The 23675-nt window shown below is 45.2% G+C and overlaps 1 protein-coding gene across 1 annotated transcript in view; it reads right to left on the bottom strand.

Annotated features, from left to right (window-relative positions):
- The window catches only part of LOC147740939 (acyl-coenzyme A amino acid N-acyltransferase 1-like), a 90549-nt gene that overhangs the window by 53715 nt on the left and 13159 nt on the right, over nucleotides 1-23675 (bottom strand). Inside the window, exon 2 of the mRNA XM_086952223.1 lies at nucleotides 14054-14560. Within this exon, the coding sequence (XP_086808349.1) occupies nucleotides 14054-14560 (507 nt within the window). The remainder of the gene's footprint in view (nucleotides 1-14053; nucleotides 14561-23675) is intronic.

The following is a 23675-nucleotide window of genomic DNA, read 5'->3' as shown; positions in this document are numbered from 1 at the left end:
CAAGTCATGTTCTGGTTGCAAACAGAACCATAGGGTATGAAATCTGTTGAAAGGGATACAGTTGACTTTCCATCCAGAACCTCATTAGGTTTCCTTGTAGGATGTGAACGAAGTAATGCAATCTCTTTAACCCTGACAAACATGTGTATTGTGTCGTAGAGTATCAGACATCAAAGCTCTAGATTTGAAGGGCAGAAGGTTTACTCCGCAAGAAGTCATTTGTTATGATCATTAAAAAAAACTAAAGCATTCTACCATGTAAACAGCTAATCCTTTGGTCCTGCTACTTCATGTTTGTGTGTGGTGTGCTTCCTGGAAAAATAGGAGGTAAGGATTAGTGAATGTTGGCCTAGGGGAGTGCTGCAACTGTAGATTTCTAATGTAAAACCTGTTGCACCTGTATCCACAGCTGCTTTGGCTAGATGGGTGTAATGGGTCATGCCTCAGGCAAATATAAAAATAAACAAACTAGGGGCCCTTTCCTTTAAGCGGGCTATGGTTTCCAAATCATACTTTTTGGCAGTTAGACTAGAAGACATCATGAGTGAAGCTGATTGGTCAAAAGATTCTACATTAAAAAAATGCTATTTCAAGTCCCCCGCGGGTTTGGCATGATAAGTGGTATATTGGTTTTGACTACGCATAGAATTCGCCTCCATTACAATCAAAGAATAAAAAAAATTGACTTATTTTGTCAAGAGTAAATGAGGTAAATTATAAACCCACTGGAGAACTGGAATTGAATTCATCACAAACTAACAAATGTTTAAGAGATGGACACCATTTTTTATATATTTTTTGGACTCAAGTTCATAATGTGGATTACAAATAGATACATAATTTAGGAGACATTTGCCATAAGGCTCATCGCTTGATTATGACAGAGTTGCCAGATAAGGCACTGTTCATTTTGTAAAAAGCTGGATGGGGTCGTTGCACTTTTTCTACACTGGGAGAAAACAGGTACATAAAATATGTTTAAAAAAAATCAAATATTGAAAAATGAAATCTTTACTGTCAAAGAAATACAGATAGTATGTGTATGCAAGCTGAGAAAGGAGAAACTGTATTAATTAGCGGGGAAATAATACCAGGACAGCATTTTAATTTGTGCAGAATATTTAGTGGCGATTCATCTGAATGGAAGATTTTCTTAGCGGTCTCCTCAAGTACTTTGTACCAGTTATCCCATTTCCAATCCTTGAATGCTGCAAGCTTAAGCTGAGTGGCTTGGAACAGTGGAATTAACAATAATACAGTACTTTGAAAAATATTTTCTTTACGAGAGATTCAGAGAAATTATTACAATGCAATAACCTTAGAGCGATACACTGTAATCTCTCACCTGACTCAGCATGCCTTTTATACCTTAGTCTGGGAACACTCATTTAGGACAGCACCAAATACTGAGAAGGAATGGCTTCATGAGGATAGCCAGTTAATTGACATAAGAGTGAATGAATAAAGTGAGAATATTTCAAATGATCCAGGGGTATAAAAGATGGTTTATGTTATTAACCCTGGGAGAACTACACAAGCTGGGGAGAGGGGTCTCTGCATAAATCCACATTGCTTAATATAGGTTCCATGACCGGGGAATACCTCTGACCCCGATTAGCAGTGGATACCAGGATGTATTTTGGTGAGTGTGTACAATATGGGTTCTACACTCATCAAGATGCCAATTGTTTAGCCGTGTGAGGAGTCAATACCGATCCCTAAGTAGATGGGTTTTCAAGCAGATTTGGAAACAGGTCACATAGGTTTCTACCATGTCTAATATTCAATATTTTAAGAGCAAACCTGGGAAAAAACTGCATAAAGCAGACGCTTTGTTATGACATTATGCTCCAAGTTGGAGCTGGTTTGTGTGGCAAAGAGGTCTCCTTCTCCTGAGGTTTTGATCTTTCTTTTTGGGTTGTGAGCTGCGTTTAGTCTTAGAGACTTAAAGATGAGTCATTCCAACCTCATAGTGAACCGGCCTAGAAAATGTACTTGTTTCGCATGATTCTACTTGATTCGTAATTCCATGAGTAAGACGAGGCATTTCAAATGCTCGATCAGCTCAGCGACGAAAATAATATATTGATATACCTGGTTTTGAAGGTGGAATTTGTGTTGGTACAAAGATCTTTCGAGGTGCCCTAAAAGCTGGTCAAGTGCAAGGGAGTAGGTATCCTGTCCCGGAGACTGACAGAAATGTCCTTCAGGCTCCTGTCAGTCACTGCTGACAGTTACCCAAGGCAGGGCTTCTCTGGTGGTGGACATTCTACTAAAAACGGTCAACGCCATTGGGTTGTGTGGTATCTTTTGTTGATTTAAAAGGTTTAGCACTTTGGAGTAGCTACTGAAGTTGCAATGTGGTTGCACAACATAAGCTCACTACTTGCATTTCATGCAATTCTGATGCAGCAAAAGCAAATGTGAAGAGGGGTAGAGAAGCTATACGGTTGTGACTAAGACTGGAGCGGTCTATTGATGCGCTTTTGTAGTGTAGTTCCTATATTCCCAATAGGCTCTGCGCATTGGAATAACATAAACGATAGTTAGACTTAATTGTGAATGCCAGCTAGCTCAGAGATCACTAGAAACTTTCTTGAATAAACAAGATGGGATTCGTTTCTGACAACCATAAAACATGACAACTTTGTTCCCCAAGAATAAGAAATATATCTTCAGAGTCGCGGAAACAATAGATGGCTATTTCACTCAGTCAAACGTGCATGCTTCGTTTCACCAGAAGTGCAGAGAAAATAGAGAGGCGGGCGTTTTCAATAAAAGAGGTTATTTATTGAGCAGTCTTCTTTCTCATGCAAAAGAAGTGAATTAGTGTGGCTCACTGGTTAGAGGCGGCAGACCCGAGAGCAGAGGACGGCCCGGGACCAGGGTTCGATTCCCGACGCAGCAGGTTTCTGGACCAGGGTCAGCAGACTCGATAATTCTCTCGCCTCGGTGCCCACTCCGATCAGCGATCACACTCGGCAACTCTGGGCACTAGCTTGCCTTATCTTCACTAACGGCCCCACGAGACCGCCGGGGATGCCTGGTCTCACCCTGGAGATACCCATTAAGGGACCATCTCTCAGGGAAGCCAGGAAGGGTTTCGCAGCGGTCGAAGCGCGGAGGTACCCCTTCGGGAGTGATTCCTGCGCTATATAAGCACACAATTAATTAATTAATTGCTACAATCGTAATACTTGCTATGAAGTAAAGTGCATACAGTAAAAGGAGTATTATGAAATAATACTGTAAAAGCATTTATATGGTTTCTAAGCCATAAAATACATACAATGATAAATAATGACTAAAAGTACTCAACTGGTGCATCTAAAATACGCCTACCCCAGTGTACCTAACCTAAGCCTAGTACAAGGGAAGAAGTAAGTGAGGTGTAGCTGGAGTTAAATAGTTTCTGCCAAGAATCTATCCAAGAATTCTCTAAGGGTCTAATCAGCTCCGTACCTTGGTTATAGAATGAAGGAGGTCTTGTATCTCTCTCAGGACTCGATCTCCCAGTAACCCGCAAGGGTAGCAGGGAAACACTGGAGCTGGATTTCTCGGCAGGAGAAAAGACAGCGTCTCTCTCAGTGCGTCAGCTGGAGAGTCGGCTTCCTTCGGCACTCGCTACAGCAAGGCGTCGGCAAGTAGTTTAGTCGATCTGCTCCAAAACTACTGTGTGTTTGCTAGGGCAGATGTGGGCATAGTTATACCTGGAAGGTGCCGGGTTTGACGTAAGAGTGGACATATTAACGTCACTAAGAACTCAAAGTTCTTTACAGGCTCCAGGAGTTCTGGGACAAATCAATACTGAAGCAGGAGGAAGTCCTCTACTGCTGAAGGCTGGTTGTCTTCAAGAACTCGTACTCCAGGAGCTTAGTGGAAGTAGCCAAGTCAAGTCAAGTCAAGTCATATAATTTGTATAGCGCACTACATACCCAGAGGGTTTCAAGGCGCTTAGGAAGGGGAGGAGGATTACTTGTCAAATATCCACGTTTTAAGTTGCTTTCTGAATGCTAGGTGGTTCTGGGTAAGGCGAAGGTAAGCGGGGAGTGAGTTCCATGTTTTAGCAGCCAGGTATGAAAAGGATCTGCCTCCCATGGTGGTTCTGTTGATGCGAGGTACAGTGGCGAGGGCTTGGCTGGAAGACCGTAGTCGGCGGGAGGGGGTGTAGAAGGACAGTCGTGAGTTGAGGCAGTCTGGTCCGATGTCGTACAGTGATTTGTGTGCGTGGGTAAGCAGTCGGAAGGTGATCCTCTTATTGACGGGTAGCCAGTGGAGGTCTTTAAGGTGACCAGAGATGTGTTCGTTGCGCGGGATGTCTAATATGATCCTGGCTGAGGCGTTTTGGATTCGTTGGAGTTTCTTCTGGAGTTTTGCGGTAGTACCTGCGTAGAGGGTGTTTCCGTAGTCCAGTCAGCTCGTGACCAGAGCGTGGGTGACTGTTTTCCTTGTATCGGTGGGGATCCAGCGAAATGTTTTTCTGAGCATGCGAAGAATGTTGAAGCAGGAAGAGGATACGGCGCTGACTTGTCTGTTCATTGAGAGTGAAGAGTCCAGGATAACGCCTAGGTTACGTGCGTGGTCTGTCGGGATGGGTGCTTTTCCGAGGGTTTTCGGCCACCAGGAGTCGTCCCATGCAGAGGGGGATGTACCTAAGATGAGGACTTCTGTTTTGTCTGAGTTCAGTTTCAGACGGCTTTGTTTCATCCATTCGGCAACTTCTTTCATTCCTTCGTGTAGGTTAGTTTTGGCGGTGCTGGGGTCATTGGTGAGAGAAAGGATCATTTGAGTGTCGTCCGTGTAAGAGATGATGTTGAGGTTGTGTTGGCGTGCGATGGCCGCGAGGGGGCTCATGTATACGTTGAAGAGGGTGGGACTGAGTGAGGATCCTTGTGGTACGCCGCAGATGACTTCAGAGGCCTCGGACTTGAATGGAGGAAGGCGGACTCTCTGGGTTCTTCCGGTGAGGAACGAGGTGATCCATTCAAGTGCTTTTCCTTGGATTCCGATGTTATTGAGGCGTTGTAAAAGGGTGCTGTGGCAGACTGTGTCGAAAGCTGCAGAGAGGTCAAGGAGGATGAGGGCGACTGTGTCTCCATTGTCCAGTAGAGTTCGAATGTCGTCTGTTGCTGCGATGAGGGCGGTCTCAGTGCTGTGTTTTGCTCGGAAGCCAGACTGTGAGGAGTCGAGGGATTTGTTGGCTTCGAGGAATGCGGCGAGCTGGTTGTTGACAGCTTTCTCGATGACTTTGGCCGGGAATGGAAGAAGCGAGATGGGGCGGTAATTTTTGAGTTCGGTGGGGTCCGCTGTTGGTTTTTTCAGAAGGGCGGTGAGTTCAGCGTGTTTCCAGTCTTCCGGGAAGGTGGCGGAGTTGAAGGAGCAGTTGATGACGTCTCGGAGGTGCGGTGCTATGACGGAGTCTGCTTTGTTGAAGATGTGGTGAGGACATGGGTCTGTGGGGGATCCTGAGTGGATGGAATTCATCAGGCGGATGGTGTCCTCAGTGGAGATTGGGTTCCAGTCTTTAAGGGTGTTCACGGGGGGAAGATGATCAGCAAGTGGTAGGGTGGGTTGGTTTCCGGGTTGGTTGTCAAAGCTGTTGTGGATGTCTGCAATCTTGTTGTGGAAAAATGAGGCTAGGGAGTCGCAGAGGGTTTGAGAGGGGGTGATGTCGTTGGAGTTGGCCGAGGGATTGGAAAATTCCTTGACAATGTTGAAAAGTTCCTTGCTGTTGTGGGCGTTGTTGTCAAGTCGATCCTTGAATGCTGTTTTCTTGGCTTTTCGGATCAGTTGGTGGTGAGTGCGGGTGGCGCTTTTGAAGGCGTCCTTGGTGCTGGTGGTTGGGTCTTTTTTCCAGGCCTTTTCAAGGGAGCGGCAGAGTTTCTTGGACTTCTTGAGATCACCGTTGAACCATGAGGCTTTCTTGCTGCCAGGTTTGCTTTGACGTTTTTTCAGTGGAGCTAAGGTGTCGGCGGTGTTGGATAACCATAGGGTGAGGTTGGCGGCGGCTTCGTTAGCGTTAGAAGAGAGGGCTGGGGAGTTTCGAAGGAGCGATGCGGAGATTTGGTCCGTGGTGATTTTGTTCCAGTTTCTTTGCAGGGTAGGTTGGAGGTGGATGTTGGGTTTTGGTTTGTTGTAGGTGAAGTGAACGCAGCTGTCGTCAGTCCAGAGGAGATCCGTAGTGTGGCTGAAGGAGACATGATTGCTGGAGGTGAAGATGGGGTCGAGTGTGTGACCTGCGATGTGGGTGGGGGAAGGGACTAGTTGTTTAAGTCCGAGGTTGGCGAGGTTGTCCAAGAGGGTGGTGGTGTTGCGGTCGTTGATCTTTTCAAGGTGAAAGTTGAGGTCTCCCAAAAGGATGTAGTCTTTGGAGGGGAGCGCGTGTGGAGTGATGAAGTCCGTGATGTCTTCACTGAATTTTGCGCGGGGTCCTGGTGGTCTGTAGAGGAGGGTGCCTCTGAGTGTGGTTTTGGGGTCGATGTGGATCTGGAAGTGAAGGTGTTCGGAGTTGGCGAGGTTGGCGTCAGAGCTGGTTGAGATGCGGATTGATTTCTTATGGACGATAGCGATTCCTCCTCCTGTGTGGCTGGTACGGTCTTTGCGAGTGATCTTATAGTCTTCAGGGATGGCAATGGTGATGTCTGGTGCGGAGGAAGCATTCATCCATGTTTCCGTCAGGAAGGCGATGTCCGGAGAAATGGTGTCTAGTAGATTCCATAGGTCAATGGCGTGCCTGTGGACTGATCGGGTGTTGAGAAGGATGCATTGAAGGTGATTGGGGTCGGGGATCTGTGGTGTGGTCGTAGCGGAGATGTTGACAGTGCCGATGAATTTGCAGGAGTAGCAAGAGAAGGGTCCATGGGTGTGTCCAGGAGCGGCTTGGACGCAGTTGGGGGCGCGACCGGGGTTAAGGGCTAGGAGGGTGGCGGCATCGTAGGTAATGCGGGAGGGCTGGGGAGCGCGAGGGGCAGGGGGTCTGGCGCTGGGCACGGTCCAGGCGCGGACGGGCGTAGACGGGCTTACCTTTGGCGCACCTTCGGCGCGGCTGGGGCGCGGTCGCTGCGCGTGGACGCTGCGCGCGGGAGCTACTGTCATAAATGGAAGGTGGAGGGGGAGGGGCGAGGGCTGTTCAGCTGGGAGGCGGGGCGGGCTCAGCAAGCACAACAACAACAACGGGGACAAAATGGATGGGGGAGCAGAGCAGGGCGCCGGGGGGATATCGCGCAAAAATCAAATTGCAGAGCAGAGATGGTACAGGCAGGCAAACGGTATTTAAATATCAGGCGAACAAAAATAAACAATGGCACAGTGATAATCAAAGCAGCACAGCATGTACGATACCGAGTCTCGGCAGAGAGACAGGGGAGCGAGCCACTCAAGGCAGAGGCGAAGAGGGGTCACAGCGCTGCGAGGACCAGGGGCGCCGTAAAAAGGTAGTGGGAGGGCTGTTCAGCTGGGAGGCGGGGCGGGCTCAGCAAGCACAACAACAACAACGGGGACAAAATGAAGGGGGGGAGCAGAGCAGGGCGCCGGGGGGATATCGCGCAAAAATCAAATTGCAGAGCAGAGATGGTACAGGCAGGCAAACGGTATTTAAATATCAGGCGAACAAAAATAAACAATGGCACAGTGATAATCAAAGCAGCACAGCATGTACGATACCGAGTCTCGGCAGAGAGACAGGGGAGCGAGCCACTCAAGGCAGAGGCGAAGAGGGGTCACAGCGCTGCGAGGACCAGGGGCGCCGTAAAAAGGTAGTGGGAGGGCTGTTCAGCTGGGAGGCGGGGCGGGCTCAGCAAGCACAACAACAACAACGGGGACAAAATGGAGGGGGGAGCAGAGCAGGGCGCCGGGGGGATATCGCGCAAAAATCAAATTGCAGAGCAGAGATGGTACAGGCAGGCAAACGGTATTTAAATATCAGGCGAACAAAAATAAACAATGGCACAGTGATAATCAAAGCAGCACAGCATGTACGATACCGAGTCTCGGCAGAGAGACAGGGGAGCGAGCCACTCAAGGACTGCATTGGCTGTGTCTAAATATGGTTATGATTCTTATGCCTATATAAGGATATGATAAGTTATACCTATATAAGGGCATGAATCTGGAAAATTACACTAGAGCCCTAGATAAGTTTACAACAATACTTGTTACTGGATACATGCAAACAGGGATCAAAACTCCTGGAAGAGAGTTGAGGTAATCAGGTCTGCTCTGTTTTAAGTAAAACAAAGTCTGTTTGTTTTATAGAGTGCTGTCTTCAGCCTCAGCTATGTCAAGATTTATAAAACTGGAAAAAATAGGGCACAATGCAAAGAAATGTACAGAACAAAGTAGATATGGATTATTATTATGTAGACTGTCGTACAATGTGTTTGTCAATAAAAACAGTCATTTAACTGTGTTCACAAACCAGCAGGCAGCTAGCAGATGACTGTTTAGGCTAGTTTTGAGCTCTGTTGAAGAGGGATCTGGGCGCAGATTACTTGAGGCATTGCTGGAAAACAATTACTTCATTGTAGGCCTTCTCTTGTATTTTTGGGATTTTTGAGTTTTAGAGATTTTCCCCTCAGAGTTTTCTCTCCTGAGATGACAAGCTAATGTGCTGAGTAGCAGGGGTGATAGCGGTGAGTGGGGCATTTGTAGTGCTTTATGTGATGCAGGAGGTCTTAAGGTGTTTCGGGCCTCTGTGGGTGTCAGAACTCAAAGGATACTCTTTACGTAGCTGCACGGGAACAGAGATGCTTACTCCCAAATCCGCCCTGGGCAATAACCTAGAGCTCATATAAAACGAGATTCCAACCTATTACCTCTGGGGGGAAGGGAGAAATTGGATAAAATAACAAACAACAAGAAGAGATCCTCTTGGCTGGTTCCAACTCGTCAGTCCGACCCGCAGACCGCTACCTCTCTGGACCCTGAGGGAAAAGATCACAATTAGCCTTAGCCTAAGACCTCTCTCTCTCCTTCTCTTACTCTGCTCTATTCCTCACCTACAATTTGTTTCCAAGAGTCTTGCCCTCTCTTCTACTTCTTTTTTCTTGGCACTGGACGTTGCTGAATCTTTTCTAGAATTCATTCCTGTAATTCACAATGGTATTTTTTATTATTTCTCTTAGTCCCGTCTCCACTAACTCTTTTATTCTAACTCCTTTTCTTCTCACTCACTTCTTGTCTGTCCTCCTGCTCAGTTATCCTAGGTGCCTTATTCTGCTCTTTTTGGCAATCTTCCTGTGAAGTAATGACACAAGTACACTAACGGTTATTTCTCTATCAATCTCTCTTGGCCTTGACTAATATTTTAAGTTAAGTAATTCTGACTTACTGAACGCTACTCTGTTTATCTGTGGTACTTGTCTTCTTACTATGTTTCACTAATTTCTGTCTTCTGTTTCCTTTTTAGGTTATTAAACTCTGTTGTTCCAGTTCATGTACCCCTTCGAACATATGGTCTCACACAACACTTTTCTTGGTAAGTATCCTTAAGTGCATAGTTGCAGTAACTAAACATAAATTTGTGAACACTTATCTAAGTCTTTGCTTCTTCTCTTTCACAGATGCTCCACTCGCGGTTCCGACGGCTGCAGAAGACTCGTGTAGCCCAGCTTGGTAACACACTGCTTCTCTGGTTACCGGGAACTATTGACGTCTCCAGTATTTACTCTCTGACTAATTCTCGCTGAGTAATATCTAGGTTTGTTTTCTTCAGAAAACGGAAAATGCGTGTGCACTCGGGCTAACCAGAAAAACTAAGAAACGTTAATGGGAAGTTTTAAAACTAACGATTCCTTTCTTTGAAAAACTATAAATCTCCTCACAAATGCTCGAACTCCAAATACGCTTCCTATCCAGGCAATGTCTTCGATGAAGTGCGCAGATTTCCCTCATCGCGCGCCTCACCTGGATTCGGCTGTCAAACGAGCTAAACACTAGACAGCTGACCGCGGCTCAATCTGGCGGCCATCTTAGAGTTCCGTTTCCTAATACTCTCGGTTCAGGAACCCCCAGTTGGTTTTGATTTGACATGGCCATTGTTAAGTTGTGTGATTGTAGCTACTTGTGGACTGAGGGTCCTGACAGTGGGGAATCAGTTCAGTCCAGCCAGGAGAGTCGGACCCAGTCTGATGGTGGTACACGCTATTTAAGTGCTCTCAAGTAAGTATGAGCAACAGTGTTAAAATAGGTGTCACTTAAAAAAAGTGAGTCAAAATCCGAAACTATGTATTGTAAGAGCAATAAATTAGTTAAACGAAAGAGCCACTACCCATTCAAAACAAACTGGTTATGAGACGCTCACCTGGAATATGATGTACATTAATGTAAGTGGGCACCTTGCACCAGTCCAGACAACCCTTATGGTGATTTAAGAGGTCTTAGACAACCTTAGAAGCTCTCTAACTGGTAGCTGTGGAGAGTAGTCTTCAAGCTTCGTTCAGAAGGAATGTAAAAGAAGCTTGTTTTATCATAATGCAATCTTATAGTAAAGATTAAGTGAAAAAGAACCACACAATGTATTTAGACAAATATGTATTTATTAAAGAATACTCTCGAACACATGTAGGTATCTCCTACACAGAGAAAAGCAAAATGCACACAATATATGGCATAAAAATACAATAAATAGCACAAAATACACAGTGGGCCGGGGGGGGATGGACTAAACCATATACTAAGAAAGTGGTATAAGAACCACAACTCTGGTCAAGACAGTGTCTAGAGGACATGGAAGTGCTGGGGACCCAAGGAACCACCCAAGATGAGTAGATGGGGACCATACAGAGAGCGTGTGCAGTGTGGGAACATGACCGTGTGCTCCAGACAACTCTATGGGTAAGTTGGGGTTGGATGTTTAAAGATTAACAATCCTTCCCAGTGGACCGTGGAGAAACCCAGTGGAAGACAGAAGGTTGGAGAGCCACTCCTCCCGTGGATACCCTAGTGTCCACGTTACCTACACCAGGGAAGCCAGGTGCATATGTGTGAAGTGGTGCTGGAAACCGCCGCTGCAGAAGAAGGAGAAATTGTCCAGCAGAATCCGAAGGTGGATTCGAGATGAGAGGTACCTGCAACTAGAGGGGACAGAATCTCTTTCACGCAGGGGTGACCATGAGACTCGGAAGACGAATGCCCTCTGATGCTTGGTGTTGCAGGATGGATGACGATGACCTTGATTCTGCAGCTGTGAGGACCAGGTGACACCGAGGAAGACCAAGAGCCATGCACAAGCTGTCCCACAAAGGATGTCGAGTGCTGAGGGGTAGGTGTCAGGCGGGAGCACCAACACGCCCTGGCAAATGTAAGCAATGAAGGAATTGAAGAAGGAACAACGTCAGGACCAGCAAGGTCAAGGAGACTCACCACAAGCAGGGGAGTCAGGGCAGGCTCAGAGCAATCAGGGGAGCCCAAAAGAATCAAGTATGACACTCAAGTGGACGCACAGGCCAGAGGCACTGGAGTCGCGATAGGACCTCAAGCAGCTCATCAAAAGGTGCAGGCCACGATGCACACGATGATGTGTGGCTGAAGATTCAGGTCACTGGAGGTGCTTCAGGTGGGGGCTACTTGGAGTCTGAAGTTCTTCTTGGAGGGAAGTCAATAAGCCTTTGCAACTGCATGTTGACGCTGTGCACAGGGGTTCGTTATTGCAACCACCACAAGCGATACTTGCCTCAAACTTGATGAGAGGGAAGTGCAGGTCTTGGGTGCTGTGGAAAACCACCACCTGTGTTGGAGAACTTTATGGAGTCTACAGGAGCTCAGGGTCAGCAGATTTCGTTTTTTCAAAGTTTTTTTAGAGTTTTATATAGCACGAACTAGACCCAAGACATCGGGTATCAGAGTGCTTGGCATGTGCCTGTGAAAGCAGGTGAGTGACTCCTTCACTCCAAGGGAGATTCCTTCAGGTGTCTTTGAAGCCCACAGTCCTTGGAAGGTTCCTGTATAGTGCACGGACGATGCAGCAGAATGGAAGGGAGATGAAGTCGAGCCTAAACGAAGTCCAGCAAAGTCCAGGGCGCCCAGATGGTAGACATAGAAGTGGTGTCTGATCTGAATCTTGTCTCACGACAAATATAGAGAAGTGTGGCTCAGGGGTTAGAGGCGGCAGACCCGGAAGCTGAGATCGGTCCTGGACCAGGGTTCAATTCCCCGCCTCGGCGGGTCTTGGGCTAAAAATTCCACAGACTCGATAATTCTCGCTCCGGTGCCTTCTCGACTCACGGGTTCACACTCTGCGACTCTGGGCAATAGCTTGCTTAATCTCCACAACGGCCCCTCGCGGCGGGATGCCTGACTTTCACCTTGTGGATACCCACTGGGGCTATCACACAGGGGAATATCAGGACGGGTTCCCTAAGCAAGCGCCGGGACACCCACTGCGGGTAGCTGTGCGCTATATAAGCTCAACTACATAGGGACACACCCACAGGTAAGCCCTTAAGTACTCTTAGGAAAGGGTTGGGACGATTCAGGAGACCCTCCCAGGGGCTGGGTCTGAACAGGGGGAGCTTACTCCCATGTCCTTTATGCAGTTTCGCACCAGAGCGGGAGCCAACAGCTCCCAGGACTGGTGTGAACTGGACTATGCTCGGAGGGCACCAAATATGCCCCTCATGCAGACTTAGTGGTGCTGCCAAGCTCACCCACCCGATCCCAATACACTAAATCCTGTCTGGCAGGTGGTCGCACCTCCCTGGGACAGGATGCCTATTGTTCTGCCTTCCCCCTGGTCGAACTTGGATCAGCAGCAGGAGGGCAGAAATGTGCCTCGGGCGACAGCAAACATTTTGTGCTGTCTAGAAGGTTGACACCAGGAACACTGAGAGCTTAACAGAGGGCTCCTCTAGTGCTTGGAATCATACCTCCCAAACCGTTTAAGGTGTGGGGGTATGATTCCAACATGTTTGATACTGACGTGTTTGATACCAAATATGATGGAATTCGTTGCAGCCAGTTTCGAGATGGTCGTTGCCTAATTACGCGGTGCCCCTCTATATAGTATATGGCTGCATGACTGACAACTCGGGAGCATGGGCTCTGTTGGTGTGTCCTGCTCATGCAGGGGCACCCTCTCACTTAGAACCAAGCACCCTGCCTTCAGGACTGATAAGACCTGCTATAGGGGTGACTTATAGGTTTTAAGTGCAGTGACCCTGGATATAGGAAAACTATATCTTCAGAAAGTGGTGCTAGTACCAACTTACAAAGGCTGCAATGGCAGGCCTGTAGTTCCATTTTGAATGGTTGGCATAATGCATGATTCCGCCCATGGGGGACCTCTGGGGCACCTATGCCCTGGATACTTTAATACCATATACTAGGGACCGATAATGGTACCCCAGAGGCCAATCTGAGATGTACCTAAGTACTGAACATACCAATTTAAGGGAGAACGCAGATAGACTGGGGTCCTGATTAGCAGGATCCCAATCAGACTAGTCAGTAACAGCATAGCACCAGGCAAAAAGTGGGGGAAACCATAAAAACAGATCCTACTTTCCTACACTGGTAATTTCTAAAAGTTCATAACTGTATAAATGTAAGTAAACAATAAATAGGCATACTGACAAGTAAATACATTATTTAAAGCATGTAGTCCGTGTTTAAAGTGAACACCGAGTGCTAAGAAGTGACTGATGGCCCAATCACTTGAACATAGACAAGATGACCTAACAAAGTTAAAACATACAGCAGGTCATTTTTGTGAGAAATAGACACAAGTTTGGCCGAATATAGTCAAAAGCTCAAAGGGGATTCATTAATGTATTTTAGTTGTCTCCCCAGAACTCATGATGGGATTGGCAGAATTATCCCTGGTACTGACCCCATAGAGAAGGTCCACGGAAACTCCAGGGGCCAGGGAAGTTTCCCTCAAAAAACCAAATATCAAATGTTAACCTAATTTAGATAATGGCAGAAATGAAGAAGGGATCCAACTTTTGAGAACAGTTAATTGAACTATCTCAGAAGTTGAGGGATTCCGAGTGAACAGGGAGGACTAAAGAACAGCACCTACTAAAAGAATAAAAGCTCTGGGGAAGAACACACTCACCTGGAGGCAGAAAAAGGGCTCCCCGCACCCTGCCTTCCCGGATCGCTATTCGCCGCACTCCAGGTGCCACGTACCACCGCTCAATCATCTGGCTGGCCAAAGGCCTGATGGAAGGGGATGGTTCAAGCTGAAAAGAATCAAAAACTTCCACAGTGATCCGGAAGGGGCTTCCAATCACATCTCGTTTCATGAGCCTGTGGAAAGGCTTCTCTGAGTTTAAGGCCCAGAGGAGGCCCATGGGCAGTACACCGCGGTAATCCCCTCCACTGGCTGCTGCCTTCTCCAAGTCCACCTCTCCAACAGCATCGCCCCGATAGAACGCCCTTGAGCTGTATAGGAATCCCTTCTCGTCCACCAGTGATGCCCTCAAAGTCACCAGCTGATTGGGCGCCAGACCAGAGACGAAGATTCGGACGGCTTCATCCGTGAGTGAGACCTTTGGGAGCACCCTCAGATCTACCATCGTGGAGGCGATCCCTGAACTCTTTTCTAAGTTGAAGAAGGTACCTAGCGGATCAAGCACAGAAGAGGAGACAGAATCAGTGTCATACATCTTTCTCAGGATGCAAGTCATACCTTTCTGATGAATTTCAGTAACATGAGCGCACCAAAAACCATGCCCCATAGGTGTGTGCGTATAGTAAGCGCTGACCATATAAAGATAAGCGCCTCTGTCTATGTGAGTTAGTAGTCCATTAAAAAGGCTGCCAAGTCAAGAATACCATACAGGAATTTTTCAAAGATGAAGATTTGGAGTGATTTTGGAAAACATGATGTTCAATATTATTTATTGTTTCTCAATCGGAGATAAATTCCATAGTCATTCTAACATTTGCTAAGATAAAAAAATATATATATACACACACATGCAAGAACTTCCTGACCACCCAATACACGTCGGAAACCAATCAGGTACGGACCTCTTTAGATTTCTCCCACAGAATTACGGACTACCACACAATTTGGAAAGTGCAAGCAGTGCGGTCTTTATTCCGGCATACAAGTAAACAGACAAGTCTCCTCCATGACGCGTTTCGCTCCACAAAAGAGCTTGATCACATGATGCGTCCCACAGAGTATGACGTATTTAAAGTGTGCTAAAAGCCCAACCAGCTTTAAAAATAAACCGATTGGCCAAAAAGTGCAAAAAATAAACAAACAACAGACTGTGGCATATGCTGCAAGTATTAATTAAAGTGCAACAGTCTGTAAAGTGCAAAAGTACTGTGCAAAAAAGTAAATAATGTGCAAAAAGCAAATCATCATAATAGCAAACAGAAGCCTTCTCATAAGCAATCCTCACATACAAGTACAAAATTTCAATGAAACTAGCTCATGCAAAGAATCTATAAAAAGATTATCTAAAAGACAGTTAGGAAAAATTGGCAAACCTATCCCTCAACAAGTAGTCACATGGGTAAAGAGATACTACAGAAAATTATGAAGGTCCTCATTCATGTTCAGGCCATTTGGGACTCTGGTAACTAGGGCTTAAATGAAATGGGTTTCTTTTTGTCTCAACACCTGGAAACAGAGCCTAAAACTGTGTATTCCAAGTCCTTCAGTTTGTTTTTATGCACAGACTTGAAATGTCTGGCCACCGGATAATTGTGATCAGAATTAACAATAGCCCCAACATGCTGGAGAATGCGCTTATGTACGGGAAGCTTTGTGCTACCAATATATTCAAAATCACATGTGCACTTCAGCTTGTATATCACATATACGGAACGGCATGTTAAATGTTCCTGAATAGCAATTTCTTTCTCACTAAACGCTGTTTTATAGTGAGTGCTGTTCTTAGCGAATGTGCAAGCACGGCACGAAGAGCACTTAAAGAAACCCGTTTTTGTCAACCACGATTTTTTAGATATTACCTTCGGCATAGATTTATCCAGGGCATCCCGCATGGAAGGCGCCCTTCTGAAGGTAATAGCTATCTGACTCTGCATATTAGGACCCAAGATATTAGCAGTTTTAATGATAGGCCATTCAGAATAAATAATGCGGCGAATGGACTGCTCTTGAGTGCAGAAAGTTAATAGGAGTGGAACTAGATATTCCTTCTTGCTAGCTGTAGCTTCACTATTGATCTGTCTAGAGCTAGACTGAAGTAACTCATCCCTTTGCCTGCCATCAGCTGTGATCAGGGCTTTGTCAAGTATGTTCTTAGTGTAGCCAATCTCTTGTATGCTTCCAACTTACATTTGTCGGAAACTGTGTCGCAGCTACAGATACGCCGACTACAGATAAATTCTCCGTACGGAATGCTATTTATTAGATGCCTCGGATGTGAGCTGTGGGTATGAAGAATCTAATTTAATGCTGTGGATTTACGGTGTAGTCTGGTCTGGAGGGAGCCAGCCTCAACATATACTAAAACATCCAAAAATTCAACAGAAACAGCGTCAATGGATGCAGTGAACCCTAGATTTAAATCATTCACATTAATGTCATTAACAAAGGCTAAAGCTTCTTCCCTTGACCCCTTCCAGATAAGGCAAACATCATTGATGTAACGCCAGTAATGTATTTCATGATTCCACCAGCGGCGGTGAGTGGTTCTGAGCACATGCTCCTCCCACCAGCCAACATGTAAACATGAATTACTGGGGGAGAAGCATGAGCCCATCGCCACTCCACGCACCTGCTGGAAGATCTCATTCTGGAATTGAAAGAAATTAGAATTGAGGCAAATCTCAATAATCTCCAATAGCATGTTGTTATGATCTCTTAGTCTTAGATCACGGTCTCCTAAAAAGTACCTGGTAGCATTAATTCCATGACAGTGGTTGATACTTGTGTAAAGGTATTCAATATCCATAACAACTAACAATTAATCAGGGCACCAAATCCCATTGCTGATTTTGTTTAAAAAATCTGTAGATAAAATGGTAAACCAGTTACATGGGACTGCAAGAAAAAATCTACATATTTTTAAAGTTTTTCATTCATACTTCCCTGAGCTGAGATGATTGGCCACCCAGGCACCGGAGTGATCTTCTTGTGGACTTTTGGTAAAAAATAGAGGACTGAAGTGATCGGATATTCCACATTAAGAAACTTCATCTCCTCTTTTGTTATCAGTCCATTTCTCTGCCACTGATGGATTTATTTGCGAGTTCTTTCCTCAGATTTCCGCATTTCAATTTTAGATGATTTTCTATAACAAGAGGCATTGGATAAATGTCTCTCTGACTCAGCCAAGTAGTCAAGCCTTGACCACATGACTGTACTGTCATTCTAATATTGCTAAGATAAAAAAAAAAAATATATATATATATGTATATATATATATATACATATATACATATATACACACATATACGCACATACAGGGATACACGTTCTTTATCTTTGCATTGGTGCAGATTTACAAAATTGACAAAAGCTTCCTAGAATACTCCCCGAACAGTTTTTGGAATTTCTAATTAAGTGCAAGCAAATGATTTTCCACTTGCATAATTTTACGCATGTCACAACTGTGCATGCAAAAAGGCTTTCAGATGAATATCTGGCAACATTTTCTTTTTCCTATAGATATACCCATTCATCCGTACTTCCACCAACGTCGGCATGATCCTTGCTCGTTCCTACCCTGGATAGCTTTTTACTTCAGACGTTGACATAGTTGACAGCCAGCAAGATAAAAAAAATGATATCGGCTGTGTGGAGGGCAAACACTTCTTTGTGGAAGCACACCACTTAAGCCCCATCAAACGTGTACTCCTGGAGATTAGGATGCGCCCGCCACATTGGTAGGCGCATCGTGCATTTTCAACATTGAGGCGGACGGTGCTTTCAGCAGCACCCACCGCAATGGAGAAAATGCATGTTGTGCTTTTGAATGCACAAAGTGGCAGGCAGCATAGGTACCCCCCATGTGCACCCCACCACCCCCACAACTTCTTGGGGGCCCGCAACGGCATTGCCGCTACGGAAATGCTGCTCTCCGCCTGCATGATAATATGGATGGCGGTGTCTAGCTGACACCGCCACCATATTAAATGATTTTCCGCGCGGTCGACTCATCGACCAGGCAGAAAAGCGGTGGGCGGCATTCCAGTACGCCGCGGTACCCTGCCATACTGATATGGCGGGGTAATTGGCATGCAGGCGGTGTATGGCGGGTGGATCGCCACCGCCATTCGGAGGGTGGTCATCCACCCGCCATACTAATGGACCCCTAAGAGATTAAAAGTCGATACTGTGCAGGTGGGGGGAGAGGACGCTGCTACATACGTTTTTACACAGAGAAAGAAAAACTTTGTCTTTGCAAATGTCATATAGCTCAGTAAATCAATTAAAACAGAGTACTAATCAGCGCCCATGAATCCCAGTAAACGCCACAAAATAGCTTCCTCCTGCGTCCTAATGTCATACTTGGGGCATGATACTGTGGGCACTGGCGCATGCAATGATTTCAACAGAAGAGCATACCTGGCATCACATTACATTTTTTTCAAAATTGATCATGAGTGTGCCACGCACTTCACATCCTCCTAAAACTGCCCCACCAAATATGGTCTTCAAATGAGCAGTGAAATGATCTCCCTAGGATTCATTCATGTCTCAATGTGAGTCATGGAAGTGCCCTAAAGCAGTGTTTCTTAATCTACGTTGCTGGACCCCACGCACTTTGCGACACCTACTTAAGGGGTCGACAACGATTTAGACAATTAAATAACATTAACAGCTTCATGAAGTAGAGTTCCATAAAAAAAGCAACATATAAAATTGAAACATTTAAACTGTTCTATAAAATGGAAGACATTTGAATTTGGAGGTAAAAATCAAATTGATTTCCTTAGCTTGATTCCTGGGAGCAGTGCAAGTACAGCAAACAGAATTCACAGGGGCCGAATGGTGTGCAGAACTGAAGCACTGTGCTGATAAAAGGAGAGCATGCATTAGGATAAAAAAGGGATATTATAGAGTCTAGCTTATTGTTTCGTCAATTACATTTATTTTATACCCAATAGGCTTCAGATGGTCATCCTCCAAACTTTATGCATTACTCCTCCAGTTTTGCTGATCTCGTTTTTGTTGGCTTTAAGACTTTGCCACGGCTAACCAGTGATAATGTGTCTGTGTTCTAGCCTTTAAACCTGGTAACATAGGCTTATGCCCTATTAGCATTTTTACTTTATTTGCGAGTCCCTAGTAAAGTGGTACTACATGTACCAAAGGGCTGTAAAGTAAATGCTATTAGTGGGCTTTCAGCATTGATTGTGCCACCCATTTAAGTTGCCCTTTGTGCATGTCTCTGGCCTGCAATTGCAGCCTGTGGATTCAGTTTTTAACTTTAATTTTGACCTGACAAAATAAACTTTTTGCCAGGCATAAACCTTTTAATACATATAAGTCACCCCTAATGTAAGCCGCACACAGATCAACAGGCAGGGTGCAGTGTATTTAAAAAGTCAGACATCTAATGTTAACTTTTAAAAGGGCCTAGTAGTGAAAACTATTAAATAAACATTTTCACTGCTGCTTGGCCGGACTCTCCCATAGGATAACATTGGGTTAACTTACAACATTTTGTAAGTGATAACTTTCAATTGGGAAAAGGTTGGAATATTGACTTTGGAGGTCTATGGATTTGTAATTTAAAACTCTCTTCAATGGTAAAGTAAGATTTCAAATCACTGTTCTGAAAAGGACACTTTTAGACAGTTGGCATTTTCTTGTCCTATTTGGTGCCAGCTGCCTGTATCCTGGGCCATAGGACTAGGTGTAGCTGGCAGTTGCTCTCACTGTCTGGGAGCAATACACAAAGACCAAGGGCAATAGGTGTTGGCCAGATGGGCCATCTCTGACTTGATGGGAGGAGATGTCACCTACCACATTTACACATCACAAAGGCCCTGCCTCTGCATACTCACAAAGGGTTTGACGCTAGTCTTTAGTGACTCCAGACAAGCGGGGGTCAGAGCAGGGAGGCAGGAAATTTAAACACCCCTGGGGGCGGGAAACTCCTGAAACTTCTCCTATTTCAAAGCCGGCACCAGGTATAAATAATGGACCGTCAGATTCAACCGTTCAGTACACCTCTGGACCTGTGGAGGACTCAGGAGTACAGCTGTGCTGCTCTACAACAAGAACTGTTACTCTGCTGCCTGTGTAAGAGGACTGGACCGGCTTCTGGATCCCAGGACCACCAAAGTGATTTCGAGTACTAGTTGGCTGGCCTACTAATCAGAGTTTCAGGGACAGAAAAAGCTTCAACCTCCTTAAACCCAGCACATGGACTCTGTCTGCTGTGAGTCTTGCTCCTCAACTGGTGCCACCCAATTACTGGGCCCTTACAAGTGTACATGAAGGTGCTGTGCGAGCCCAGCTGTGGACCTGTAAGCAGAAAGATGCAGCACAATGCACCGCCATCAAACTACCGCAGCGTGATACATACCAGACGCCGGACCTCGCATCGTAGCCCACAGTCGCCTCCGAACCACTGTTGTACGATGCATCCTCGATGCAGGCCTTTGCATCGCAAGCGCCTCAGTGTGGGCATCCTCAATGACGCATGACTCCGCATCGCTTCATCCTTAGAACTGCAGCTGTGAGGCGCATACTCGTTGCAGGATGTGGCAAAGCTCTGCAAACCAGGGCTTACGGTCTTTTGTTCAGCTGACCTAACTTGGTACCTATATCTGATCCATTCTCCATCATAGTCGGCCTGAACTAGTGACTTTGCCCCGATTCAGTGTGACCAAATGAGCACAGTTGCCGTTCTGTGCTACTAGGCACTATTTTCACTTAAATCTTTAAAACTGCATATCTTTGGTTCTACAAATAGGATTTTTGTACTTTTGCTCTAAAAATGTTTTAAATTCCACTCTATTTTTCTAAATTTGTGTCAGAATTTTCTTGTATTTAGTCTATTACTTTTTGGAGTGCTGCATAAATACTTTCAATGTTGCCTCCAAGTTAAGCCTGGCTGCTTAGTGCAAAGCTACCAGCGGTTTATGCACAGATTAATTTGCTGAAGCTGGTTACTCCGCCCCACAGAAATGATGGTTTCTGCTCCAGTAGGGGTCCACCCCCTTCCCACAGTAACCTAATTTCCATCAATTTCGACGTGATTATTTTTTTTGCTCGTCAAACTAAATAAAATATTTCAAAATTTGTGTTTCTGATGGAAGCTTCAACTGCAGTTTCCTCACCTTTAGAATATTGCCCAGTCAACAGACTGAATGCGAAAACTTTTCAGCAATGTTACAGCACACCACTAGGTGGCACCGTGTTGTTCTGTGTTGGCTCCATTTCAATCCAGAAATGACAGAACAGATTCAAATATAAGTACTACCCTTGCATGTGGACGTCACTTCCTTTCGTTCCACGTCTTCAGACACCGATCCAGAACTCTGCTCCCAATTTTATGGCCTTCTGGTTACGTCTAAACAGAAAATGCAGCCTGCTAGGCTAGTTAACAGTACGTTATTCTGGGATACTGTCAACTCACCGTTCCTAACAAATGACTCATTCCCCAAATTAATCTCGCATGTAAATTATGACACGTGAGTGGAACACTTCTCCAGTATTTTTAATCCACCTGACCGCGATGTATTTTATTTGCAAAGTATTGTAGGAAGTCAGTGGCCGGTGTTGCCACTAGATATCACTATTGAGGAAGTTCAAGATGGACTGACCGGCAGTAGGGGAGGTAAAGCACCAGTCCCAAATGTGCTTCCTTTTGATGTTTAAAAAAGCGAAGTAGCTCTATGGAGCCCCATTTTAACCAGAGTTTTCAACTTAGCAGCAACAGAGTCCATACCTCCATCATGGGGCCAATCTGTGATAATCCCTATTTTTAAACAAGGTATTAAAACTGAAGCAAAAAATTATCATCCTATTTCGCTTTTGGATTCTTCAGTTAAAGTGATGAGCAGAATATTATTGGCAAGACTTGAAGACTGGGTTACGGAAAAAGAGATTCTCTCCCAAGTCCAATATGGTTTTAGAAAAGGGCTGGGAATCCAGGAGCAATGTATTAACATAGAACTCGATGATAGGTGAATATACGCAGGCTAAAAAGAGAAAACTGTATCTGTGCTTTGCAGATCTTAGCAGTGCGTTTGACCTTGTTGACCACTCTATTTCATAGCCAACCTTGCTCAATCTAGGTGCCCCCCCAAAAAAATTCTTAGCAAGGTTGTATGAGAAACTCTCCAGCAAGGTGCGATATGGACAGAGGGAGGGGAGAGGAGGGGGGAGAGAGTGTACACCACACTTTGAGGTCAAAAGAGGCATCCGCCAGGGCTGTGTTTTGGCGCAGTTACTTTTCTCCCTCTTTATAAATGAAGTTGACATAGCCCTTAGGTCGATACAGGCAGATGCACCACAAATAGCTGGAAACCCTGTACCAATCTTACTTTATGCAGATGGTGCAGTGTTGCTCTCCCGAACCCCACTTGGCCTACAGCGACTAATGGATAATTTTAGCCTTTTTATCAAGAATAGGAAACTGTTAGTAAACAAGACTAAAACTTTTGTAATGGCTTGTGGTCAGAAACCCAAGAAATGTAAAACTTTTCATATAGAGAATTCCCCTGTGGAATTGGTCAATACCTTCTGCTACTTGGGTGTAACTTATTCAGGAAATGGGAATTTGCCGAAAGAACTTATGAATGTACACTCCAAGATGGCCAAGAGAGCCCATGGAATCTTCAGATTTGCAGCCAAGCTAGGCACCAGTGGTATTAAGGATATGGTTGACATAAACAAGGCCAGATGAGTCGCCATAGCCCTTTACAACGCAGGAGTTTGGGGCCATAATCATGTACAGGCACGCCAGCTCGAAGAAAACTCTTTTTAAAACACCTTTTGTGCTTACCACCATCAGCATCCACCGAAATTATACACTATTAAGTAGGCATTAATTACTTATCGGATCTTATTGGCTTGCGGCCATTACTTTTATGGAGATCCATTTAGGCTAAAGAGGAGACCAAATGTACCCAATCCATCATTAGAGACTGTCTACTCCTGGATAAAAGTTACAGGATCCCCTGGCAGAAAAATATTCGGGAATGGTTTAGTAACTTATTCAATCTTCCTATCGAGGGTGACCCTGGTTGTGTTACACTTATATCCAAACAGGCGTTTAAAAACACGTTTTTAGCCCATCAAAATGAAGTGTGCAGGAGAGTGATTGGGAAGCAACCAACTCTTGTACCTTGTCAACAGCTGGAGGTTAGAAGAGGTTTCCAAGATTACCTGACAGTAGTGACTAGGCCATCACATCGCTTTGTTTTGACTTGTTTGAGATTAGGCATAGTACACCATCTAGTTGCCTTTCCCACCACAAAAATGTGCCTGTTAACTTTATGTCCTTGTGATGGGATATCCAAACAAAGCACCACCCATTTTTTACTATTTTTGTAAGTTCTCTTCCTTTTTAAGACAATTTTATCTGACACTTACATTCTTAAAAACCAATGTAAGATTAACCCACGCTTCTATGAACTTATTGGTTACGCTGAATGACCCGGGATTATGCTTTTATTTTGCTTCTTACATCCTAAAATCAATTGCTGCTAGGAAATCTATTATACTTGTTAATTAATTAGACTGTCTTATGCATTGGATACAGTTATTAACAAATTGCTGCTAGGAAATG

This window comes from Lissotriton vulgaris, chromosome 1_1, assembly GCF_964263255.1.
Source record: "Lissotriton vulgaris chromosome 1_1, aLisVul1.2, whole genome shotgun sequence".
NCBI lineage: Eukaryota > Metazoa > Chordata > Amphibia > Caudata > Salamandridae > Lissotriton > Lissotriton vulgaris.
This window is presented reverse-complemented; position numbering and strand designations above follow the sequence as displayed.